Genomic DNA, 20,685 nt, shown 5'->3' on the forward strand with positions numbered 1-20,685 from the left:
GAACAAAGAAGCCTCAGATTATACACTATTCATTTCATTACATTTTTAGCTTTTTTAAAATCATCTTTTGTACAATAGTGCTGTATTGTTTTGCCATTAAAGCTCTTTTTAGTTCTTGTTTTTTCATGGTACCTCACAACCACTTTCTAAAGTTCCAACAAAAAACGGTAGAGGGCAGGTTCATACCAATACTGCCTCTAAAATTGAAATTTCAATAATTTTTTTAGGATTGAGAAATGGGGATCATAGAGAGGTCATATTCCTTAATACCCAAGAGGAGAGATATACCACTTTGGTTAATACAAAACAAGATTCCAGTATAAAATCCTTGACTTCTGAATTCATCAGGTCCCATAGACTTAGCACAGGGATCACCTGGTTTAAGTAGGCAACAGGTTAAATATTCCTGTTCTTTGAGGCTCTACCTAAGGTGGGTCCCCATCAGACTGACCTCGCATTTAATCTAAAGACTATAGCCCCATCAGCAGATAATGAAGTGGAATCTGGACATTACAAAGACCACATCTCCATCAGCCCATACGTAAAATTAAAGATAAATTCCAGTTCTGGTAACGATCTCAAAATGACTTTTTACAGAATCCAATATAATGACCACCCAATTGTCTGTATCATCCACGATATAGGAATACTTAACCTTGGTTTTACAGACTTTCACATGAATTAGTGTTTTTTACTGCAGCTACTATCATTTAGCTTTAATTCAAGGAATTCACATTTGTTCTCAATGCATTGAAAAATTTACCTTGAAATATTCGGCTATCCTCTGCAGCCTTTCTGAACGCTGTGACCTAATCTGGCTTTGATGATTATAGCACCTACAGACTTTGCTCATAAATATATAGCATTCTGAACAAATGTGGAATACCTCAATATATTGGACCAATACAGAAAAACTTTTGTCATAATTTTTAAAAAATTACTTCTTGAGTATTGAATGTAATCTGATTTATGAAGCAGGCACATTTTGAATTGTGTCTGATAATATTGGGTCATTAAATTACTCTGAATGAAATCCATAGTTTGTCTTCACTTGCAAAGTATTTGGATAATTAACCAAATACATGTAGAGAGATATTTCGCAACTTTGGGAAAGTTTAACCTTGAACTGACTCCCACAAAATAGCTGAACCTCCAATACCCTTATGCTCTCATTCATTCACATTATTGGTCTACAAAATTGATCATTGTTTCTTTTCTTAAAGTGATTACAAACCTCATTTAAACACTAGGATCTCACTCATACTTCTGCTGATTAACCCTTGTTCTTCCCAGCTACTTCAATCATGGTATATAGTTGAATATTTCTTTAGTTTCTTAATTCTCTCGTTCGCGGCCTGTGCTTTCTTGTCATGATTATCCATGCTGGTGGCTCATGAATTATGATACCATTCTCACTACCTTCCTAAAACTAGTTTAGTTTAAACTAGTTGAATGTGTAGTGAGAACGGTCGAAGCAATCTTGGACGCGATCTTTCAAACCGGTTCAGAAAACCACCTTGCGATGTATTTTTCATAATCGCTTTGCCAACTTAAACAAGTTTTAGCATAAGTGAGGACACAACTATTCTTCAGGAAGCGATCTTTTGAGCGCGCTACTCCACATGACAGGTGTAGAATGCCTACACTGCGGTTTTGAATTTCACGTGAAACGTCTCACCCCACTGAGAGTGTTTCCATAGCAACAAGATCGCTTTACGTGAAGTGATTTTGAAAACCACTTTCGCGTGATCAAGTGGAAACACTAGACAAGCGATCTTCCAAACTGGTTTCCTAAATCAGTTTCCAATAAACTAGTTTTAGAAAGCGTAATGAGAATGGCCTCTATAAGAACACACAACCTTGGACTGTATTACAAATACTGTAATCTCAAGATTATTCTCATCGGGGCATTTTACTGGCAGGAAAACTGGAATATTAGGGCTGATAGAGATGGGCCTTGTATGTTGTAGGACATGTGTGTCAATATCCTGTAGGCTATATGCTGTGCAGTATCATTGACTAGTTCTACCTGGAAATACTCAAAACTAGTACTCACACCTGCTGTTGGATTTGATTGGCACATTTAAAAGAACATATTTTAAAGGACAGAGCTGTTTCCCAAACCAGCGGATATGAACGAATTAAGGAAATATTAGGCAAACATGGCACTGATAATTTCATCCAAGTCAGGCTAGCAAAATATTGTTTCTGCTTAATATGTATTTCTACAAAATAGATGAAGTAGCTGATGATGTCACAAGATCATTATTACTATTTTTGTATTGTATTATATAGTATAATATGAAAGAAAAAGTTGGTTTGCATTGATTTGATGATGAAGAGGATTTGCGTGTACAACTAGTCATTATGAATTATAATTTTACATTCTCCATGAGGAATCAAATTCATTTGTATATTATATAAACCAAAGAAACATTTCTCAAATATAGATTTGCCCTTAATGGTGGCTCTGTTGGTACAAACAATTGAAATTGTAGTAGTAGTAGTAGTAATAATAGTAGTAGTAGTAGTAGTAGTACTAGTAGTAGTAGTACTAGTGGTATGGTAGTCGTAGTAGTATTAGTACTAGTAGTAGTGGTAGTACTAGGAGTAATAGCAGTAGTCGTAGTACTTGTAGTAGTGGTAGTACTAGTAATAATAATAGTAGTAGCAGTAGCAGTAGTAGTAGTAGTAGTAGTAGTAGTAGTAGTGGTGGTGGGGGTGGTGGTGGCGGCGGCAGTAGTAGTAGTAGTAGTAGCAGCAACAGTTACATCAGTAGTAGAAAGGAAGAATAAAGAGGAGGATTACTTCTACTCCTAGTAGATGTAATACTTGTTTTAAGCTTTATCATTTCAATCAATGTGCAGTGAGACATATATCACAACTTCTGCTTCATTCATCTTTTTCACTGCATTTATCTTATCCACTTTAAGGATCAAATTAACCCAGATACCAGTTTGTTAGACTGATTTTAATTGGACTAACACCTTGGTGTGACCTTAGCTTCCCTGAATAGTAATAAGTGTTGTAAGTAGGTTAATCCTGTTAATATAATGTTGCCTGCGCTGATTTGGATCTAGAGGTTTGATGTTTATTTCATGACCGACAGAGGTGCAGTGCTGTAAATGTATTCAAATTGGGTTTGTTAACTTTAAGTCAATGCTTTATCCTGTGTATACTGTACATGGTCATTAGGGCCAAAATGAATAATAAAACTTGAAAATAAACTTTGAAACAAAATTGTAATAAACTATGTTGGTTTTGTAATCTGTTGATTTCAAACTTGAAATAATTTTTATTTTCATTTGTGGATTTTTGTTTGATGTCCATTTATACATTTTCAAACTTTCATTAATTTTGGATTTAATTACTGCTTCATTGTCAAATAGTTTGGGGGCGACCTCCAGGTTTGCTGTTTCAGGTGAAAAGAAGTTAAAGAACTAGTATGAAACACAAGTAAGCCAATTGATAGCCCTGTCTACATTTGTAATTTTAACTTCTGCATTTTAGTGACCATTGGATATAGGAGTCTTTTAATGATGAAATTGTGAATGAGATACAATTATTGTTGAACCTAAAAAAAAATGGGAAATGCCAAAAGAGAAAATGATTTTGTTGTCATAGAAAGTGAAACATCATATATTCAGTGAACTTAGAGTATCCCAGCAGTTTTACTAATTTCATTTGATCTCAAATGTTACCATGAAAACAAATCAGAAAGTTTGAGACCGTGGATGTAAACAGGAGCTGAATTTTAAAAGATACAGATTTCTGTTTAACTTATATTAATAATTAAAACTTGAATCAAGGAAAATATTTAAGTGACATGAATAAGGAGCCAGAGATCTGAACATGACTTTTTGAAAGTGTAGCTTATTATAGAATACATGTATGTGAAATTATAAAAGCACTTTCTATCGATAGTTGGGTTTGTTTGTTTTATTGATAGGTTTTCTGTATGATAAGTTCGTTTTGAATTTAAAAGAATTGAAATGTGAATACATATTGCTTTAAATGTAAACAAATGTGTCCATATCTTTATATATCACTATATCATATTCTCACCAATATCTGCTTTTGCAATATTTATTTCAGTTAATTAAAACTTCAGTATTCCTGCCTTTTACATCGACTTTCATATGATTAAGATATCCAGGAAACTTACGTAATGCTAACACTTCAACAGTGAACCAAAAGAACTTTTGCTCAGTTTGTGATTGTGTGAGAGAGATCCATTCTGATTCCTCTTATGTCTGGATACTTTAATCGTCTGGGGATTCCCCTGAAGGCATCCTCACCGCAGCGGTTCACTCTGGGAGGGGAGGGGGGTGGGGCTGAAGGAACAAGACTTTGAAAAACTGAAGTAGAATCTGAAGTGGGTCAACACCCTATCTCATGGCTACCAATAGAAAGTGGAAACACTCCGGGGTATAAAGCTCGGTGGGAGAGAAGCTGCAGAGATCAGCTGTAAATTACGCCACAGCTGTCATGTTCGTCCATGCACTCGTCCCGCGATAAGCATCTCATCTGGTAATGTGAGATGCCGCGAGCTTGCGTGAGGACTTTCACCTCTCGTTCTTAACACTGTCTGCAAAGATAGGAATCAAGGCAGCTTCCAAGAGCAAGGCTGTGCAAGATGAATGACTTTATATTGGCCTTTTAAGACAGTCTCTGTGAAAATTGTGCATTTGAATGATTTGCTCTTGAGTTTTATTTGTTCCCCACAAATTGCCAGAAAGATTGATTTCTGTAACATTTAATTATATATGGTGACTGCTTATTGATTACTTGTGACATTTCAGAATTGTGATGCTGTAGATTCTGCAGGACGCAATTATTCTCCTTAAGGAGGTTCCACGGTTAAAGGGAAATCCATGTCATTTTCACCAAACTTTGCATACTTCGATACTTTAGCACCTGAATATTCCATATATGCAAAAATTAATATGGGTCCTTCAACTTGATTTTTTTTGCTATAGAGCTTCAATGTTCACCTAAATGGATGTTCTTAAGAATTACGCATTCAAAAGAATTTGGCATTTTTAGACCTCACAAGATCACTTCAATGAGTTTGAATCTCTATTACTCAGTCAGAATCCATTAAAATTTCATCAAATCTTGCAAAATAGTTAATAATTGTGTCGTTAAGATGGAGACTGTATTCAGATTGCTATTTGTTTTCTCTTTCGAGTCTAACAAGTGTGAAAGATTACAAAAACCCAATTTAAAATGTGAAATTTCAGTAACATACTTGAGAAGTGCAGTGAATGCTGCACTTTAAGGCATGGTCACACCGCCCAAGCATTGTTGGAGTGGTAGGGAAAGAGGGCCGAATTTCGCTCACAAAATTGGGGGAAAAATCGAAAAAAAAAAAAAAACAATCGAAATCGAAAATGGTGAACGGTAGCGAGCGGTGATGTTTTTTTTTTCTCTCCGTTCCACGACCGCTCCAACAACGCTCGGGCGGTGTGGCAATGCCTTTATTCAAACTGATGTCACAATTTCACCTAACTTTGCAAAGTTGTAGAGGAAGTTATGGAGCTTGCAATGTTTGCACCTAAGAGGGTGCAAACATTAAAACATAGGGGTTCATGTGCTTATTTTCAAACTATCAGCACTTTTATTAGAGGCAAATGTGCTTTTAAAGCACCAAAAACATGCCAAATTCTTTGTATCTATGTGAGGAAAAATTGCAAACCGCTCTACCATTTATTCAAAGTCGGGGTCATATTTGTCCTACTTTGCAGCACTGCAGAATAAAGTATTTTGAAATTGTAGAGGTATTTTTAAAAAATGGTGCATGGAATAATTCCAGTTTCTTAGCTCCATTAACACATTGGATGTGCAGATAATGAGAAAAATCTGCTCATACCTACAGCTGATTCATCACCTGTTCATCCATTGTGACATCAGCACGCAGGGTGTAAAATATGCGCAGGTAATGATGCACAGAAACATAACTGTGGAACGTCCTTAAACACACAGTCTTTTCCCTTCCAATACAATACTTGATGGGATGTTTGTTTAATAATGACATTGTGATGTATTTGTATTTGATTTATACAAACATGCTAAAGGCAACACTTGTCTCAGGCTCCCAGACAATGCACTTAATAATGATATGAGCAAGCTGCATAAATCGAGTATTCAGGAAACATCGATATATACACAGCCACACTTCAAAATATGTGGATAAGTATTACATACATAAACTACATTTCATGTAAATAGTTGATCAAAATGGCCAGGAATCATGGTCATCAGTTTGAAAACATTGTTTTAATGTATAAATCTATGTATTCATTTCTCTTTTAAGCCTATGTATATTTTATTTGTTCAAATTTAAAGGCAAATTTTTTAAAGCAGGAATTAAATAGATACACTGTAAAGTAATATATAATGGACCTTTAAAGTCGTTTGAACTAGACAGAAAACGTTATGAGGATGGGGGGCATATCTTGAGGAAAATAACAACATAAATTTTGTATACTAAACATGATTATCTTTGCACTTAACTATAGTTTCCCTCAGGAGTTCACGGTTATAATACTATATCCATATCTACTATAGATCACTCAGTATAAACCTTTTTCTATGGCATGCACAGATCGTGGATGAATAACATCATGGCCCGGGGGTTGGGATGCTTGGGAGTTTTTTTTTTTACCAATGTCACCTTCATTTTGGTGAGAAAATCTTTTTTTTTTCTTGACCACAATCACCTTCACTTGGTAGTGAAAACTTTTTTTTTAGAGGGGGCATGTCAACTTTTTTCTTAACAAAGCATCGCCTCCAAAAAAGTGCCTGCATTGAAATTTGTAAACAGATACATACTTTTATGGGAAGTCAAACTGGTTTACAGAAAATTTTAACATTTGATTTTTTTTGGTAATATACATTACTACAAAAATGAGAAGAAGTGATTTTACACTTTAATGTGAATTTGCCATTTGCTTCTTTCAATTTGATGTCTACAGTTAATATGTCCTGAGTATAGTGAATTATAGGTGTTAATATTCGGGTGTGAAAGGGGGTCCCTTTCTGAGAAATGCAACCAGTCAGACCATGATGCCTGACCTGTGTAATATCCTGTGCGGCTGAGATTCAGATTCACTCAATAAATATTGGTTCATTAAATCGACCCACAGAGATTCACCCATTCATTATTACCCCTCATCCATCCTCCTTCCAGTACCCAAGACAATTCAGATGAATATTGTATTGAGAAGGCACAACCTAGTTCCACTTAACCTAATGAATAGGAATATTTATCATAATTCAAAAAAATTTATCAAATTATATGAGATTGAGTGTGATGTCACAAAGAGCAACAAGCCTGCGTTTATCTTGCTTTAGAGCAGTTTGATGACAGAACAATGGGTCTGCTCTAAATTATAAAAAACTCATTTTTTTCAAAAAAAAACAAAGATATTGACAATAATGATAATGATTTTTGTGAATCACATAAAACATGTATGAACATGGTATTAAATGCCATGCAGCAAGGAAAAGAAAAGATAAAACCCATTTTGAGAAAACAAATAAGATTTGGAATGGACAATAGTTTGCATTTGAAATATATTCTTGCAAGAAATTTAAAGTTTTTAAAGAACTTTCTTTTGCAAACATTGTGTGGATTACTTTTAGGAGGAAAAGTAAGTAATAACAGTTTTGGAAATTGATCAATTTTTTTTTCTGTATGACACTCATCTCATATCAAATTGATAGGGAGAAAACAAATACATTAAAGCTTCCCATGTCATAACTCTTGCAATGAGTTTTGAGGTCTGACTATCTTCTTGTGTTAAAGTATTATGATATATGATGCTCAGAAAGATCAGCACAGACACGTCTCCTGATTGGCAATATTTCATTTCATCAGGAAAAAAAAATTGACTTTAAAAAAAGTAGGTTGAGGGTTGATGAAAAATTAGGAGTAAAGTATCGTTGTCTTTCATGTGGTGCAGGGGGTAATGCAAAGATTTATGGCTGTTATATTCCTTCCATTGTTTATGTTTGCAAGTGTTTACAAATCAGTTCTCAAGTGGTTGCCTAGCCTTAACTCTTCTAACATGATGATTAAAGGGAATATTAACCCTGATATTAAAGGACAGGTCCACCCCCCAAAAAGTTGATATGAATGAAAAGAGAAAAATCCAACAAGCATAACACTGAAAATTTGATCAAAATCAGATGTAAAATAAGAAAGTTATGACATTTTTAAGTTTTGCTCAATTTCAAAAAAGAGTTGTATGCACATGAGGAGACTGATGGCATCACTCACTCACTATTTCTTTTGTATTTTATTATATGAAATGTGAAATATTCTGATTTTCTCCTCATTGTCCTGCGAAACAAAGTTTTATTTCTCCCTGGACATGTGGAATTACCATAACCATAACATTTTATGGTTCATTCAAGTGGGACCTTGTTGTCAAATCTTTAAAAATTGACATACTGTATAATTCAAACAATATAAAACAAAATAAATAGTGAGGGACATCATCGATTCTCTCATTTGCATGTGACTAAATTGTGCATAAAACTATTCCATGAAAAATAAGTGGAACTTTAAATTGTCATAACTTTCTTAGTTTACTTCCGATGTTGATGAAATTTTCAGCATTATGCTAGTTTGATTTTTCTCTATGTATTCAAATCATCATTTTTCTGGGGTGGACTTGACATTTAAGTTCGTTTCTGAAATGGAAGGCGTTAGAAAAAAGGATAAGAATATTGATAAAGGGTTGAACTTTGAAGGAAATCCATCAAAGAATAGGAGGATTATGAAATTTCAGAAGTTTGAGTTTGTGACTTACATTGGATGGCTTTCTCGTCTGTCATGTAATATTAATTCAACAAACTCCCATTACCAGTGGTTAATGAAAAGTTTAAACACTTCATTTCTTTGAAGCATGCATCAAATAATTAATTTGATGCATGTATACCTTTATGATTATACACATTCCATTCCATTGATGCCATATCTTCTATCGGAGCACTTTGAGGGGGCAACAAATTGGGGGATATCGCTCATAATTTTGATGTTGACAATCTGTATAATCAAACTCTTTTAGGTACATGTTTTAGATGTTATTTGATTAATTTGTTGGGATTCACTTCTTATCTCACAGTTGATATACAGTGCGTCCCACAAAAAACGAAACCGAGATTTAGTGATCATTTATCATAACTTAATCATAAATAAAACAGACAAATGACCTACCAATTTAAAGCTTAGAATCTCCTCTTTCATCTGAGATTACTTAGAATTATTTCTCATTCACGCATGAGTGAGCAAAAAAATTTGAAGAAAGGATACCAAAAACTCATTTGGCGGGGGGTATGTGGGTTTTAGAAAGAAAACCACATTTTTGAAAAGTTCAATATCTGCTCTTAAGTTTGATACCTCAATTACAGAAAATGGTCAAGAATTAACAAAGTTCTGGTCATTTGAAATAAGGCTTTAATTTCAATAATTTCATAAAATGAAGAGGTTCTCCAGGCTAGCGTTGAAACTCACTTGACACTCCGTTTTGTTGACGATCAGCCAAGCATTAAATCTTTTGTTCACCATGCGATAGCTTCTGTGGGAAACTGGTGAAAACACGTTTATCTAATGATATTATGGAAATGCAAGCCTTATTTCAAATGAACAGAACTTTTTTATTTCTTGACAATTTTCTGTAATTGGGGTATCCAATTAAAGAGCAGATATTGAACTTTTCAAAAATGTGGTTTTCTTTTTGAAACCCAGATACCCCCCGCCAAATGAGTTTTTGGTATCCTTTCTTCAAATTGTTTTTGCTCACTCATGCGTGAATGAGAAGTAGTCTAAGTGATATCAGATGAAAGAGGAGATTCTAAGCTTTGAATTGGTAGGTCATTTGTCTATTCTATTTATGGATAAGTTATGATAAATGATCGCTAAATCTCGGTTTCGTTTTTTCTGAGATTTACTTCTTATCGCAGTGTATAGTGCTGTATCTTGATATAAACCTTATGCACATGACAATTCTCATGTAACTACCCATAATATACAATCTGAATAATTTACATGAAAATCAATGAAATCCATGATGATTTTGAGAAAGCAAATAAGCTTACAACAGTGACCACGAAGTTGAAATACAGAAAAGTGTATTTAAAAAATACAATTACACATTGCTATGTATTGTAGGTCTTCTTTTATGATTTTTTTCATGTGCATCTATTTCAAGCTATAATCTTACTCCACTGGGGAAACCCCTCCCACTTAATTCTGCCTGAATGGCAGATCCCATATTACTCATTTAGTGTTCACTTTATTTGTATGCATTGAGTTTATGATTGGATTCCTATCCTCTATCAACCTTCTTTCATCAATAGGTAAGATATTGGACTAGAACAGGATGATGATGATCATAATTCATCCTGCCCTAATCCTCTTGGATATTGGGTAGAGAAAGATTCATAACATCCCCCTATCCTATACTGAGATTCTGAGAGAGTCATTATATTTTCATAAACCTAGAAGATATTTTACCACAGTAATATGCATTTATGAGGCAAGATATTCTAAGCAAGCATAATTCAGAAGTATCAAGTCAACAAAGAGTAATTGTTGCTTGCTTGATACAAGACAAATTCATTTATATACATTTTCTTCTATGAAGGAAATCTCTCAGCTCATGAAGTTTCTGATGGGCATGAAATATGAATAAATAGATATTTTTGCAGTATGGAGGGTGCAAACCATTGCATAGTATACAAATATAACAGGCTTTGAGTAAGTATAGTGGGACTTATTTGTCTGAGGTTAGACTGGCATTACTATTTAATTATTTATTTACCATTACTATTTAGTTGATAGTTACTTTGCCAGTACAAACGAGGAGTAATAATTCCCTCTATGCTTTGGATATAAAGGCCTGGTATATATGTTTTATAATTATATCCTACTATTAATAAGTTAAAACAATAGATCTTGATAATCTAGTTCTTGTACCCGTAGTTCATTTTTAAAAATCTGAATCAAAATGTCGATAACACACTACAATTACTGAGCTACTTTTCCTGAACCCACACACTCAGCAGAACGCAGATTAGTGCCTGCGCCGTCCCTTCATGGTACTTGCCCGAAATAGAGACACATCGCTGATCGGTGTGTCCGAGTCTCCGAGAGATTGCATGATCTGTGACATCAATAGTGGAATAGTGCACTATTCCATCATTGACGTCATAGAATAGTAAATTTTCTTCAGTGGGCATTTCATTTTCAACATCATCGCAAAATACATTGAATAGGTTTGGTCACATGGTGCTATTTAAACCAATCAGCATAGAGGATTTAATTGATATAGGGTAAAATTCAATCTATTGAGTGTTTCATGCAGCTGATGCAACCTTATAGTCACATGCCTGTCGTTATTTTTCCATTGGTAATATGTTGAAACAAAAGAGTCATCAGAGATAGGTGTTACTTATGACCCAATATTTACATATTTGTCATTTTAGTAGATCATCAAATATTCTTCATTTCCTTGTGATAAGGAGATATGTTTTTATTGATTTTTTTTGTCTCATTAGGTGGTCTGCACAAAAGAGCAAAAAAATGACATCATATCAACATTGCAAATGGCAATGGCAATCTATTCACTAAACGCATGCCTTCAAGAGCAAAAAGCAAAAGTTCAATAGATGCGTGCTCTCTGGCAGGCACTTTTCTCTACCAAGTCATCTGGCATCTTAAAAGCTACATCAAATCTTCTCATATATATATGTAACATGGTTATTTTTCCAGCTGGTCTTGCTTAACTTTTACATAACACTCTTGTGTCCTCCCTATTCGCTTTATACACCAGATAGAGCTTGTCAAATTCTATATTCCATATTAATTTCATGTGAATATGCGATCTTTATATCCATCAACATGGAAATGTGTTACCTGTTCATCCAGGTTGCCCCCCCCCCTTCCACCAAATTTGCTAAAGTAAACATCTTACATTCAGTTTTCCAGTTTGCTCAGTAGTGGGATTAAAAAAGGTCAAATTCACTTTTTCACATCATGAAAAGAACACCTTCAGTAACACTATTGTGTATTAAAGGGTGGTTCTGAAGATTTTTTTTGTTATACTTTTGTGCTAAAATCTGGTTTAATCTTACCGCACTTTCACACAGTAAAATAAATTGTAATTTGAATGATGATTCCAGTGAAAAATGTTGATAATAAAAATATATAGTTCGTGTGAAACCAAACTAGAATATGATTAGAATCATGATTGCTAATCACAGTCACGATTACATTTAGCAGTCATCATTACAATGGTGATTCAAGATTCACGTGTGAAAAGGCCCTAAGACCATTCCACCAATGGCTCTGGCATGCATTGATGACCTTAAATTGATGGGCTTGTTTTTCAAAATATTCAATTGTTTTTCTGGCTTCTGCTCTCAATCTGATGTATTTATTGGACCAAGTGATGACAGCAGAAGAAGAGCTGTTATCACCACCCTTTGTTATAATGCCATCTGAGAATGATGAATGCTAAAATTAGAGGAAAAGAACTGGAAAATAGTTTTTCAGTAGTTATGAATAATACATTATGACAAATCTTCAACTGCCCTTACATATATATGGACATTTCCTGTTTGTGTTTTAGAGGATTGAATCTGTCAGAACTCTAGAACCTTGGATAAAATATTTATAAAGTTGACAATAAATCCAAAACAGACATTCAGTATCCTTGCTTGTTGTCCAGGTTTGGTTATTATCGCACGCTCAGTATCCCTTTTCCATCTATTATTGAACAGTAGAGGAGCTCAACTTATATGCATAATCTATTCTTCTTATCTCATGCCAAGATGAATATTTAATCCAATGATGTTTTGATCTTTCGTTCTAGCAGTCCTCATAGGATGTTACTGAATTACAAACATACATACTATTTCCATAGCAGGGCCCCATCTTACAAAGACTTATGATTGATCCAATCATTTGTAACTCTATGGAAATTCATCAGTGTCATAATTTTTTGTACAGGAAATTCGCACAATGTCCTTTGTAAACAAAGGTGAACACACCATTGTCAAGAAAACAATGAATTTATGTAATTTACGTCATATCCAGAAAACATTTTGAACATTCCTATGTTGATGTTGCTGGCCATCCATAGTTGTGATTGATCAGATCAATTGCAACGCTTTGTAAGACGGGGCCCCTGGTGTTTGTTTTTTGTTTTATATAGGGGCCATTCATTTCTGTTATTCAGCCGGGGTCCTTTCATGAAGGCTGGTTTATGAGTTGTGCATGACTTTACTAAGACCGGTGCATGATGTATTTTCCCTGTTTATTTTTCAATGAAGTGGGACTCAGATTCTTTTAAACCCATGTCAAATTTAGACAAATATAGACTTTTACATTGAAATGAATAGTTAGCAACAAGAATATAAGTCCTGTAGTCTGATTTGAAATGATATAATGTTGATTTGCTCCCAATAACATTTAACAATTGTTTTCAAAGTCATGTATAACTTCATACAAATGGCTTTAAAAATACTCTGGGGTTAAGCTTTATCAATTAACAAGCGTATTGCCCTTTTCTTCATCCCTTGTTCTATTTCCTAGGGAATGATGTGGCCCTGGCAAGGGATCATCTCACAGAGCTGGAGGGCACCCCAGGGCTGGAACCAGGAGCCATGGAAGCTTTGGAGATGCTGCAACAGGTCTTTGTTGCCATGACAACAGAAGTGATGCTGGATGACACCGATCCCCAGAGCATGAGCTCAGGAGGAGGGATTCCGCTGGATTGAAACCCTGTTCACATTGGGTGATTTGAAATTCAGTGTCGACCTTTTGGTGTTGGCGTTGGGTCAATTTTTACATGTACATGAGCACAACACCAAACATGAAAGTGAAGATGGTCCCTAAAAGTCACTCACAAGGTGTTGAGCTATCAATATTGTGATTGCTTGTGTAAACTCAGAATAAGTTTTGGAGCTACTGTACACAATCCAAATTATGCTACCAACACCAACACTGAACTTGAAATCACCCATTTTCATCAAAGCAGGAGTTGATGGAAACAAAAATAAATTTGGGATGATCCAATATCTTTGATAACCATAAATACATTCTAATTTATCAGAAAACTGCATTGACACATTCATTTTTTTTGTCCTGTGGACAAAGTGATGAGCTATTCCATTGTTTTTGTAATCAGTAACTAAATCTACCCCCAAAACCATCTATTTACCAAATTTTAGAATTCTTGAATAATTCTGATAAATTATTTTTATGAATATAGTTATCAATATTATTATGATTATTATTACTATCAATCCTTTAATTCTATTATAGGCTTCTTATCATGTACAATTGCAGCCGGTAAGCACATATCCACCTTGTTAGGTGCTTAAGGCACTCCTATATTACCCCAGCCAAGCTAGTCTACCAATTTTAGTGTTAACAGCTTTTTGAAGAATCACTTCCTGCTTGTACCCATTTAATTCACCTGGGTTGAGTGCAGCACAATGTGGTCAAATTTCTTGCTGGAGGAAAACACGCCATGGCTGGGAATCGAACCCACATCCCCCAGATTGAAAGACCACTAGACCACTACACCCCAACATCACATGAATCACCATGTGTACCAATCCTTTAAGGTGTGTGCTGGTTTTTGAGGGCAGTCTTCATTTAAACCAGAAATGGCATAGACTTTGAATATGTTGCTTAAAATCCATTGTATCAGTATATATGAAAATATCTCTTAACCTGTTATATGTTTGCAATCAATAGTTTCATTGTATGGTCATGTGGCTACTGACTTCAAAGTTTCAAGTAGGTTCATAATAGGAAGCTAGAGGGCCATTAAAAATCATCCTTATAGTAACGATACATATTTGCATCACTTGATTATTTATGATTACATAATTTTTCTTGAAAAAAGAAAGGAAGGTAAATTGCCACTTAAGATCTGTTTCATAAAACTTGTTATAATATCAAATTTGCAATAACAGTTAAAGCTTGTGTATAGTTTTGGTAAATCCACCAAAATGCACCTATCACTATTCCAATTCATTGCTAGCTAATATGAATGGATATGCCCTATAACAGTTATGATGTGGAGGATATGAAATGAAAATGTGTTTTACATGATAAATTTTGCGATTTTACATGGAAATTTAACTTTATCGGGTCACCCGATCAAATTAAAATATCTGTGTGTTTTTGTCTTTCAATTAAATCCTATTCCAAATCATGGAATGGGCTGAAACTTTCAAGATATGTTCTTTGTCTGTAACTTTTGGATATCTAATCACTAAATTTATAAGATAAGTGCTTGAATGCCCATTTTTTAATTTAAAACAAGCATCGCCGAGAGAGGGCGCTATATATCCAAGATTTGAATATTTGAAATTTTCTCAGAGAAGTGCAGTTGGAAAAATATCTAACGGTCTCTACGCTTTAGTAAGACTGTCATATTAGATAATATTCGATTATCAATCACATTATTGACCCTTTACCAAAGCTATACACAGGCTTTAAAAGCTACTGAATGAATTCCTTCAATCTGATTGGCTGATGGTAAATTTGTTATAGAAACAGTTCATTTGTTGCTATAACAAGTATTATGAAAGGGGGACCTTGGTCTAAAGACCTGCTTTGTGTATTTTCCACTTGATCTGGGCACTGTTGTACAAAAATGTACGAAGAGTTACGATTGATCTGATCAATCATAACTCTATGGAAATCCATTAGTGTCAATTTATTCTATGAAAAATTTGCACAATGTCCTTTTCATGCAAGGAGAAGCGCAGTGAATTTTCAAGAAAGCAATGAATGCATGAATATACACCACAGCTAGAAAATATTTTGAACAAACATGCATAATAGATGTTGACGTTGCTGGCCGTCCATAGTTGTGATTGATCGGATCCATCGTAACTCTTTGTACAACAGGGCACTGATCTCACATAGTCTAATCCTATTTCGTTCTACAACCCATTTACCACTTTGTCTAATTTCCAGTTTTCTGCTACTCTCATTTTATCTAATATCCTCATGGTCTAACATCATTTAGTCTAAATGGTGACCAAATTTTCACATGGCAAAGTGTAAAATGGAGAAAATGGAAATTTGATCATTAGGCATTAGACTAAATGACAATTAGACCAAGTGTCAGGCCATGCGCAAAGTAGACCAAACGGCAATTAGACCTAATTGGGAGTAGACCAAATGGGTTTATCCCATGTGGTATTAGACTATCTTTGTAGCAGACCTACATGCTTATAGACCAAGCGAATGTCGGCCTATCTCAGAAGGAAATCCTAAATCTTTCCCTAAATGAGTTCCTGTAGAAAAATTAGTTTCTGTTTAAGTGTAAGTACTCTTTCCAAATGTAAATCTCGGCATTTGTTGTGTGGTTGTGTGCGCAAATTCAATTTTTCAATTCAATTCATCTTTATTTCACAAGCCTATTAAAAAGGATATATAAATGTGCCATAAGGCATTGTGGTAAAATACAATACATGTTAACTAACTAGTTAACAAATGAGGGGGTGTGAGGGGTAATTTCTTTTTTTTTAACTCAGGTTATATCTTGTACGGGAAATTTCTAGTAGCCATAAAGAAAGAGAATTATTTATCTGAAATGATACAATGTTTTGATTAAAAGAGTAGATCAAATGGCTTTATCCCAATATGTATATTTAAAATCAATATTTCATAATAGTTGAATGGGTGGAGTAGCAAAACATTTTGAAAGATGTGTTTATGTTGAGTGCATAATCTTTTTGTTCCGTCCAATGTATTTGGTTTGGTGTGTGTGTGTTATTTTGGAGTCACTGTTCTTCACTATATGTGAATTAAAATACAGATTTCTTGATTTTCATCTATACATCAATGTTGCTCAAATTCAAATTGATTCGATATGGTCTTTGTTTTTAAAAGGCAGCAAAACAAAGACAAGAAAGGGCAAGGACCTGACATCATTTCTTCATCGAGACAAATAATAAAGAGATAAGATGCAAAATAGAATATCATACTTCATACTTAAAAGGCTAAAGAGGTAAACCAACCATGAGATACCTACTATTTCATAGTCAAATTGAAAAGAAATGTTTATCAACAATGAGAGATCACTATCATCATTTTCATTGCCAAAATGGCAAATGATGTAAACCAATTGCAGGTCACTATCATGTTTATTGTGCAGCTTAAACTGGAAGTAATATTGAAAAGAGGTTAAAGAATTTTGGCACAATTTCATATTCAAAACTATAATTGCAGTATTGCACTGAATATACTATGCCTTCATGCCTCTGGTAAGATTGCAGTTTTTTTTAATATCTTTTTATATCTTCCCAGAAACACTAAAACTTGCATTCTTTGCTGAAATGTTTATGCACTTGTTGCCATTTACAATTCTAAATCCATTCCTATTATTTGAGATTAACAAATTAACTTCATATCCTATTCTCTTTGAAAGAGCTGCTGATTTTCTTTATAATGAATAAAATTATAAAAGCTGACTGTACTGGTGTGTATGTCTTTTTATGAATTTGTTTCGATTATTTTCAGGTAGGTATACTGGTCTACATAGGCAAGGTAAAGAAATAGAGTTACTAGTCAAACAGAGAGATATGAATAAACACAAGAGTGAGAAAGAGATATGCAGACAGGAGAGAGGGAGAGGCAGAGAGAGGAGAGACTTACAGAGAGGCCGACAAGGGAAGAGGGGTAAGAGCATGTGAGGGGGGGGGGGGTGCTTCAGGATCAATACTAAACATGCTGAAATTATTGTAAAGAATGAGCAAGGAGAAAGACGCTGAATTTTCAAATGGGGCAGCAAAACGAATGCACAATCAATAAATCTGCGCTGATAGGGGAGGGTGTTATGTTAAAAAAGATATTAAAAAAATCAATGGGAGTTCTTGAAATGCGACCGAAAACTTGTACAACAGGCATGACAAAGTAGCATGGGCATGTTCGCGTCAAAAGTCATGCTCCTTTTTACTGAAGGGAAAATTATCAAAGTGGAATAGGGTACGAAATATGGTGTAAATCCATAATATTGATCGTCACGAGGCCAAGGTCACGATTCATCTAAAGACATTTCATCGATACCCATAACATCCAACTGACAAATCCGCAGTTAGCAGACTTGACATAAGGGACAACTTGGATTTGTGGATACTTTTGATTGATTAGCTGACAATGAAAAAACATGTTTTGAGGAAGAATGACGACTCTGTCTAAGAAGAACGGGAAGAATACTGGAGGTGATGATGATGATGATGGTGATGAAAACAACGATGATGATTATGATGAGGATGATGATGATGACGACATTGATGATTTGATGTAGCCCCGAAGAATACAATAATATTTTAGAGCTTGCAGATTGATGCATGGCAGTTGATCGCGATAATCAAGCTTTTCCATAAATATAAATGAATGTACAATCTGCATGGTCCATGAATGCTTGAATACTCATATAAACAAATTACACATCCATACCCCTTGCTCATAATATACCTCCCCGAATCCTCTTTCTGCCGCATTGATCATCACGCCAAGGAAGATGACATATCCCTCATCATTTTCCCCTCGTCTACCAAATCATCCCGATCTATATCCCTTAAACTGACGTCATGAGGGCATTATCATCATTATAGCCGGTTCTTCTTCTCTTATCCCTGGTGAGCTTTGGGACAAAGCTGGCCCTGGGATTTGCTGAAATCGCTGGGGTGCTTTAAGTGGGGCTAGCAAATTCATACCCATGATTTTACCAATCTCTAACTAAGGAGTCGTATTCCTCGATGCTGATCTGGTCCCATCTGTCTTCTCGCGAGATGCAGTATAAAGAGATTTAGCTGAAATCGACATAAATGTGAGGATAAAAGAAAGGGTGCGTATATCAATAATGGGCGAATCTAGAATTTCAAACGAAAGGGGACTCACAAAATCTTTAAAATAGCTCCACATATATTTTTTGACAAAATTCTGAGACAGGCAAACATTGAAAAAAGGGGGATGGGTATCCACTCAATATTCCGATATAACAATCATTTAAAAATATCAGCGAAGGAAGCACTTCTAGATTGCAAATGAAACAGAGTAGGATTCAGAATAATAACTTTTATAGGCATATGGGGGCGCATGAGAGGCCCATATTGTTAAAAAAAAATACTGGCAGAAATAGATAGGTCAACATTTTCGAGCTTTGAAAGTATTTTTTTTGCTAAAGTTTATTCCAAAATAATCACACATGTTCTGATTATAGGAGGGGGAAAATTATCATAAGTTCATTTAATTAAGCCAAAAATATGGCGATTGCATGATTACTTGCTTCCTCATTTTCATCCTGTTGGTGAGTAAGCGACTTTTTTTTCCTCCGAATTTTGTTATGTTTGATTTATCTCTTTCTTCATTTTTATATATTCAAATCAACTAGCAGAGTGGAGGTGGGGGAACGGGTGGCAAGACGATCAAAGAGGTGACGTCATATTTTGTTCTACAATTTAGCAGTAATACTTTGAATTACACGACCCAGAGCTCTCTTTTTTTTAAATACTATTTTCCTTCAGTTTTTACCCTTTTTCTTTTATCCCCCACACTATTTGAAAAATCATTCGCAGCAGTCAACCCCTGCCCCCATGTTCCACCGGCCCTGACGATCAAACAAACCCAAAGGTTGCCTTAGAAACTATAGGCCTACCATCAATAATGGCAATATGAATCGGAGTTTGGTCTCACCACGAATATTCCCGTCAGTACATAGCAATTCGATTGAAATTGCCAAGGATTTGCCAGGAATGACATGGGGGGATTTAAATCTCATCAAACTGACCAAACTGCTTTCATTTTTTCTGACTGTTTTCCCGCCAAAACCAAGTCAGACAAATCCTCCTTCGTCCCATGCGTCTAGAGTTTCCCGATCATTCTTTTGATCGTAAAAATTCACCGCGGCATTCGCCTTTCGATCTCGCATGCTCAAACACATGTTAGTGTAATATATCATATTTATATTTTATTATTCTATTTATCCAGCCCCCTTTTTTCTTTCCTGAAGAAGCGTTTCGTTGTCTTCAATTTTTGGGGGGGCACTTGTACTTGAAACAACTATTAGTGTTTGTCTTGTTCTGAATTTAGATCATTTTTTTTTATTATAAAAAAATTGTTTCTCCTGATCACGTGACTACTGATATTAAACGTATTTGACCTTTGAATTTGAAAAAAAAACACATCATAGTAAAAATTAAAACATCTTAAAACTGAATAGTGCTTAATTACTTAATCGCTATAGGCCTATCGAATAAGCGATTTAACTCAGTGGCGGATCCAGAGGGGGCGCCCCGGGCGCGCCCCCCCTATTTTCGCCGGATTTTTTTTTTTGATGGTTATATTTACTGGATTGGTACAATGTAGTCAATTTCAAGGGCTAGATTTAGTCAAAACTATATTTTAACTTACGCTCATGGCCTTTGTGTTCGCACAAATGCACCTCTGTCAGGGGCGGATCCAGGAGGGGGCCGAGCCGGCCCCGGCCCCCCCCCCCTATTTTTTGACAACCTGCAGAAAAAGTGTATACTCTTTTCCTTGATAGAAACTACGAAAAACAGAAAGAAAAGTAAGGAAGAGGTATTTTACCCATGATGTGTAATTTACAGCCTCGTAACGGCCGGCCCGACCCCGAAAGGAAA

The 20,685-nt window shown here is 35.1% G+C and overlaps 1 protein-coding gene across 1 annotated transcript in view; it reads left to right on the top strand.

Moving 5' to 3' along the window:
- The window catches only part of LOC121408499 (HEAT repeat-containing protein 6-like), a 64,222-nt gene extending 49,891 nt beyond the window's left edge, over positions 1-14,331 (top strand). Inside the window, exon 23 of the mRNA XM_041599979.1 lies at positions 13,607-14,331. Within this exon, the coding sequence (XP_041455913.1) occupies positions 13,607-13,791 (185 nt within the window). The 3' untranslated portion in view covers positions 13,792-14,331. The remainder of the gene's footprint in view (positions 1-13,606) is intronic.
- The last annotated feature ends 6,354 nt before the right edge of the window (positions 14,332-20,685 follow it).

The sequence above is a fragment of the Lytechinus variegatus genome, chromosome 2 (assembly GCF_018143015.1).
Source record: "Lytechinus variegatus isolate NC3 chromosome 2, Lvar_3.0, whole genome shotgun sequence".
Taxonomy (NCBI): domain Eukaryota; kingdom Metazoa; phylum Echinodermata; class Echinoidea; order Temnopleuroida; family Toxopneustidae; genus Lytechinus; species Lytechinus variegatus.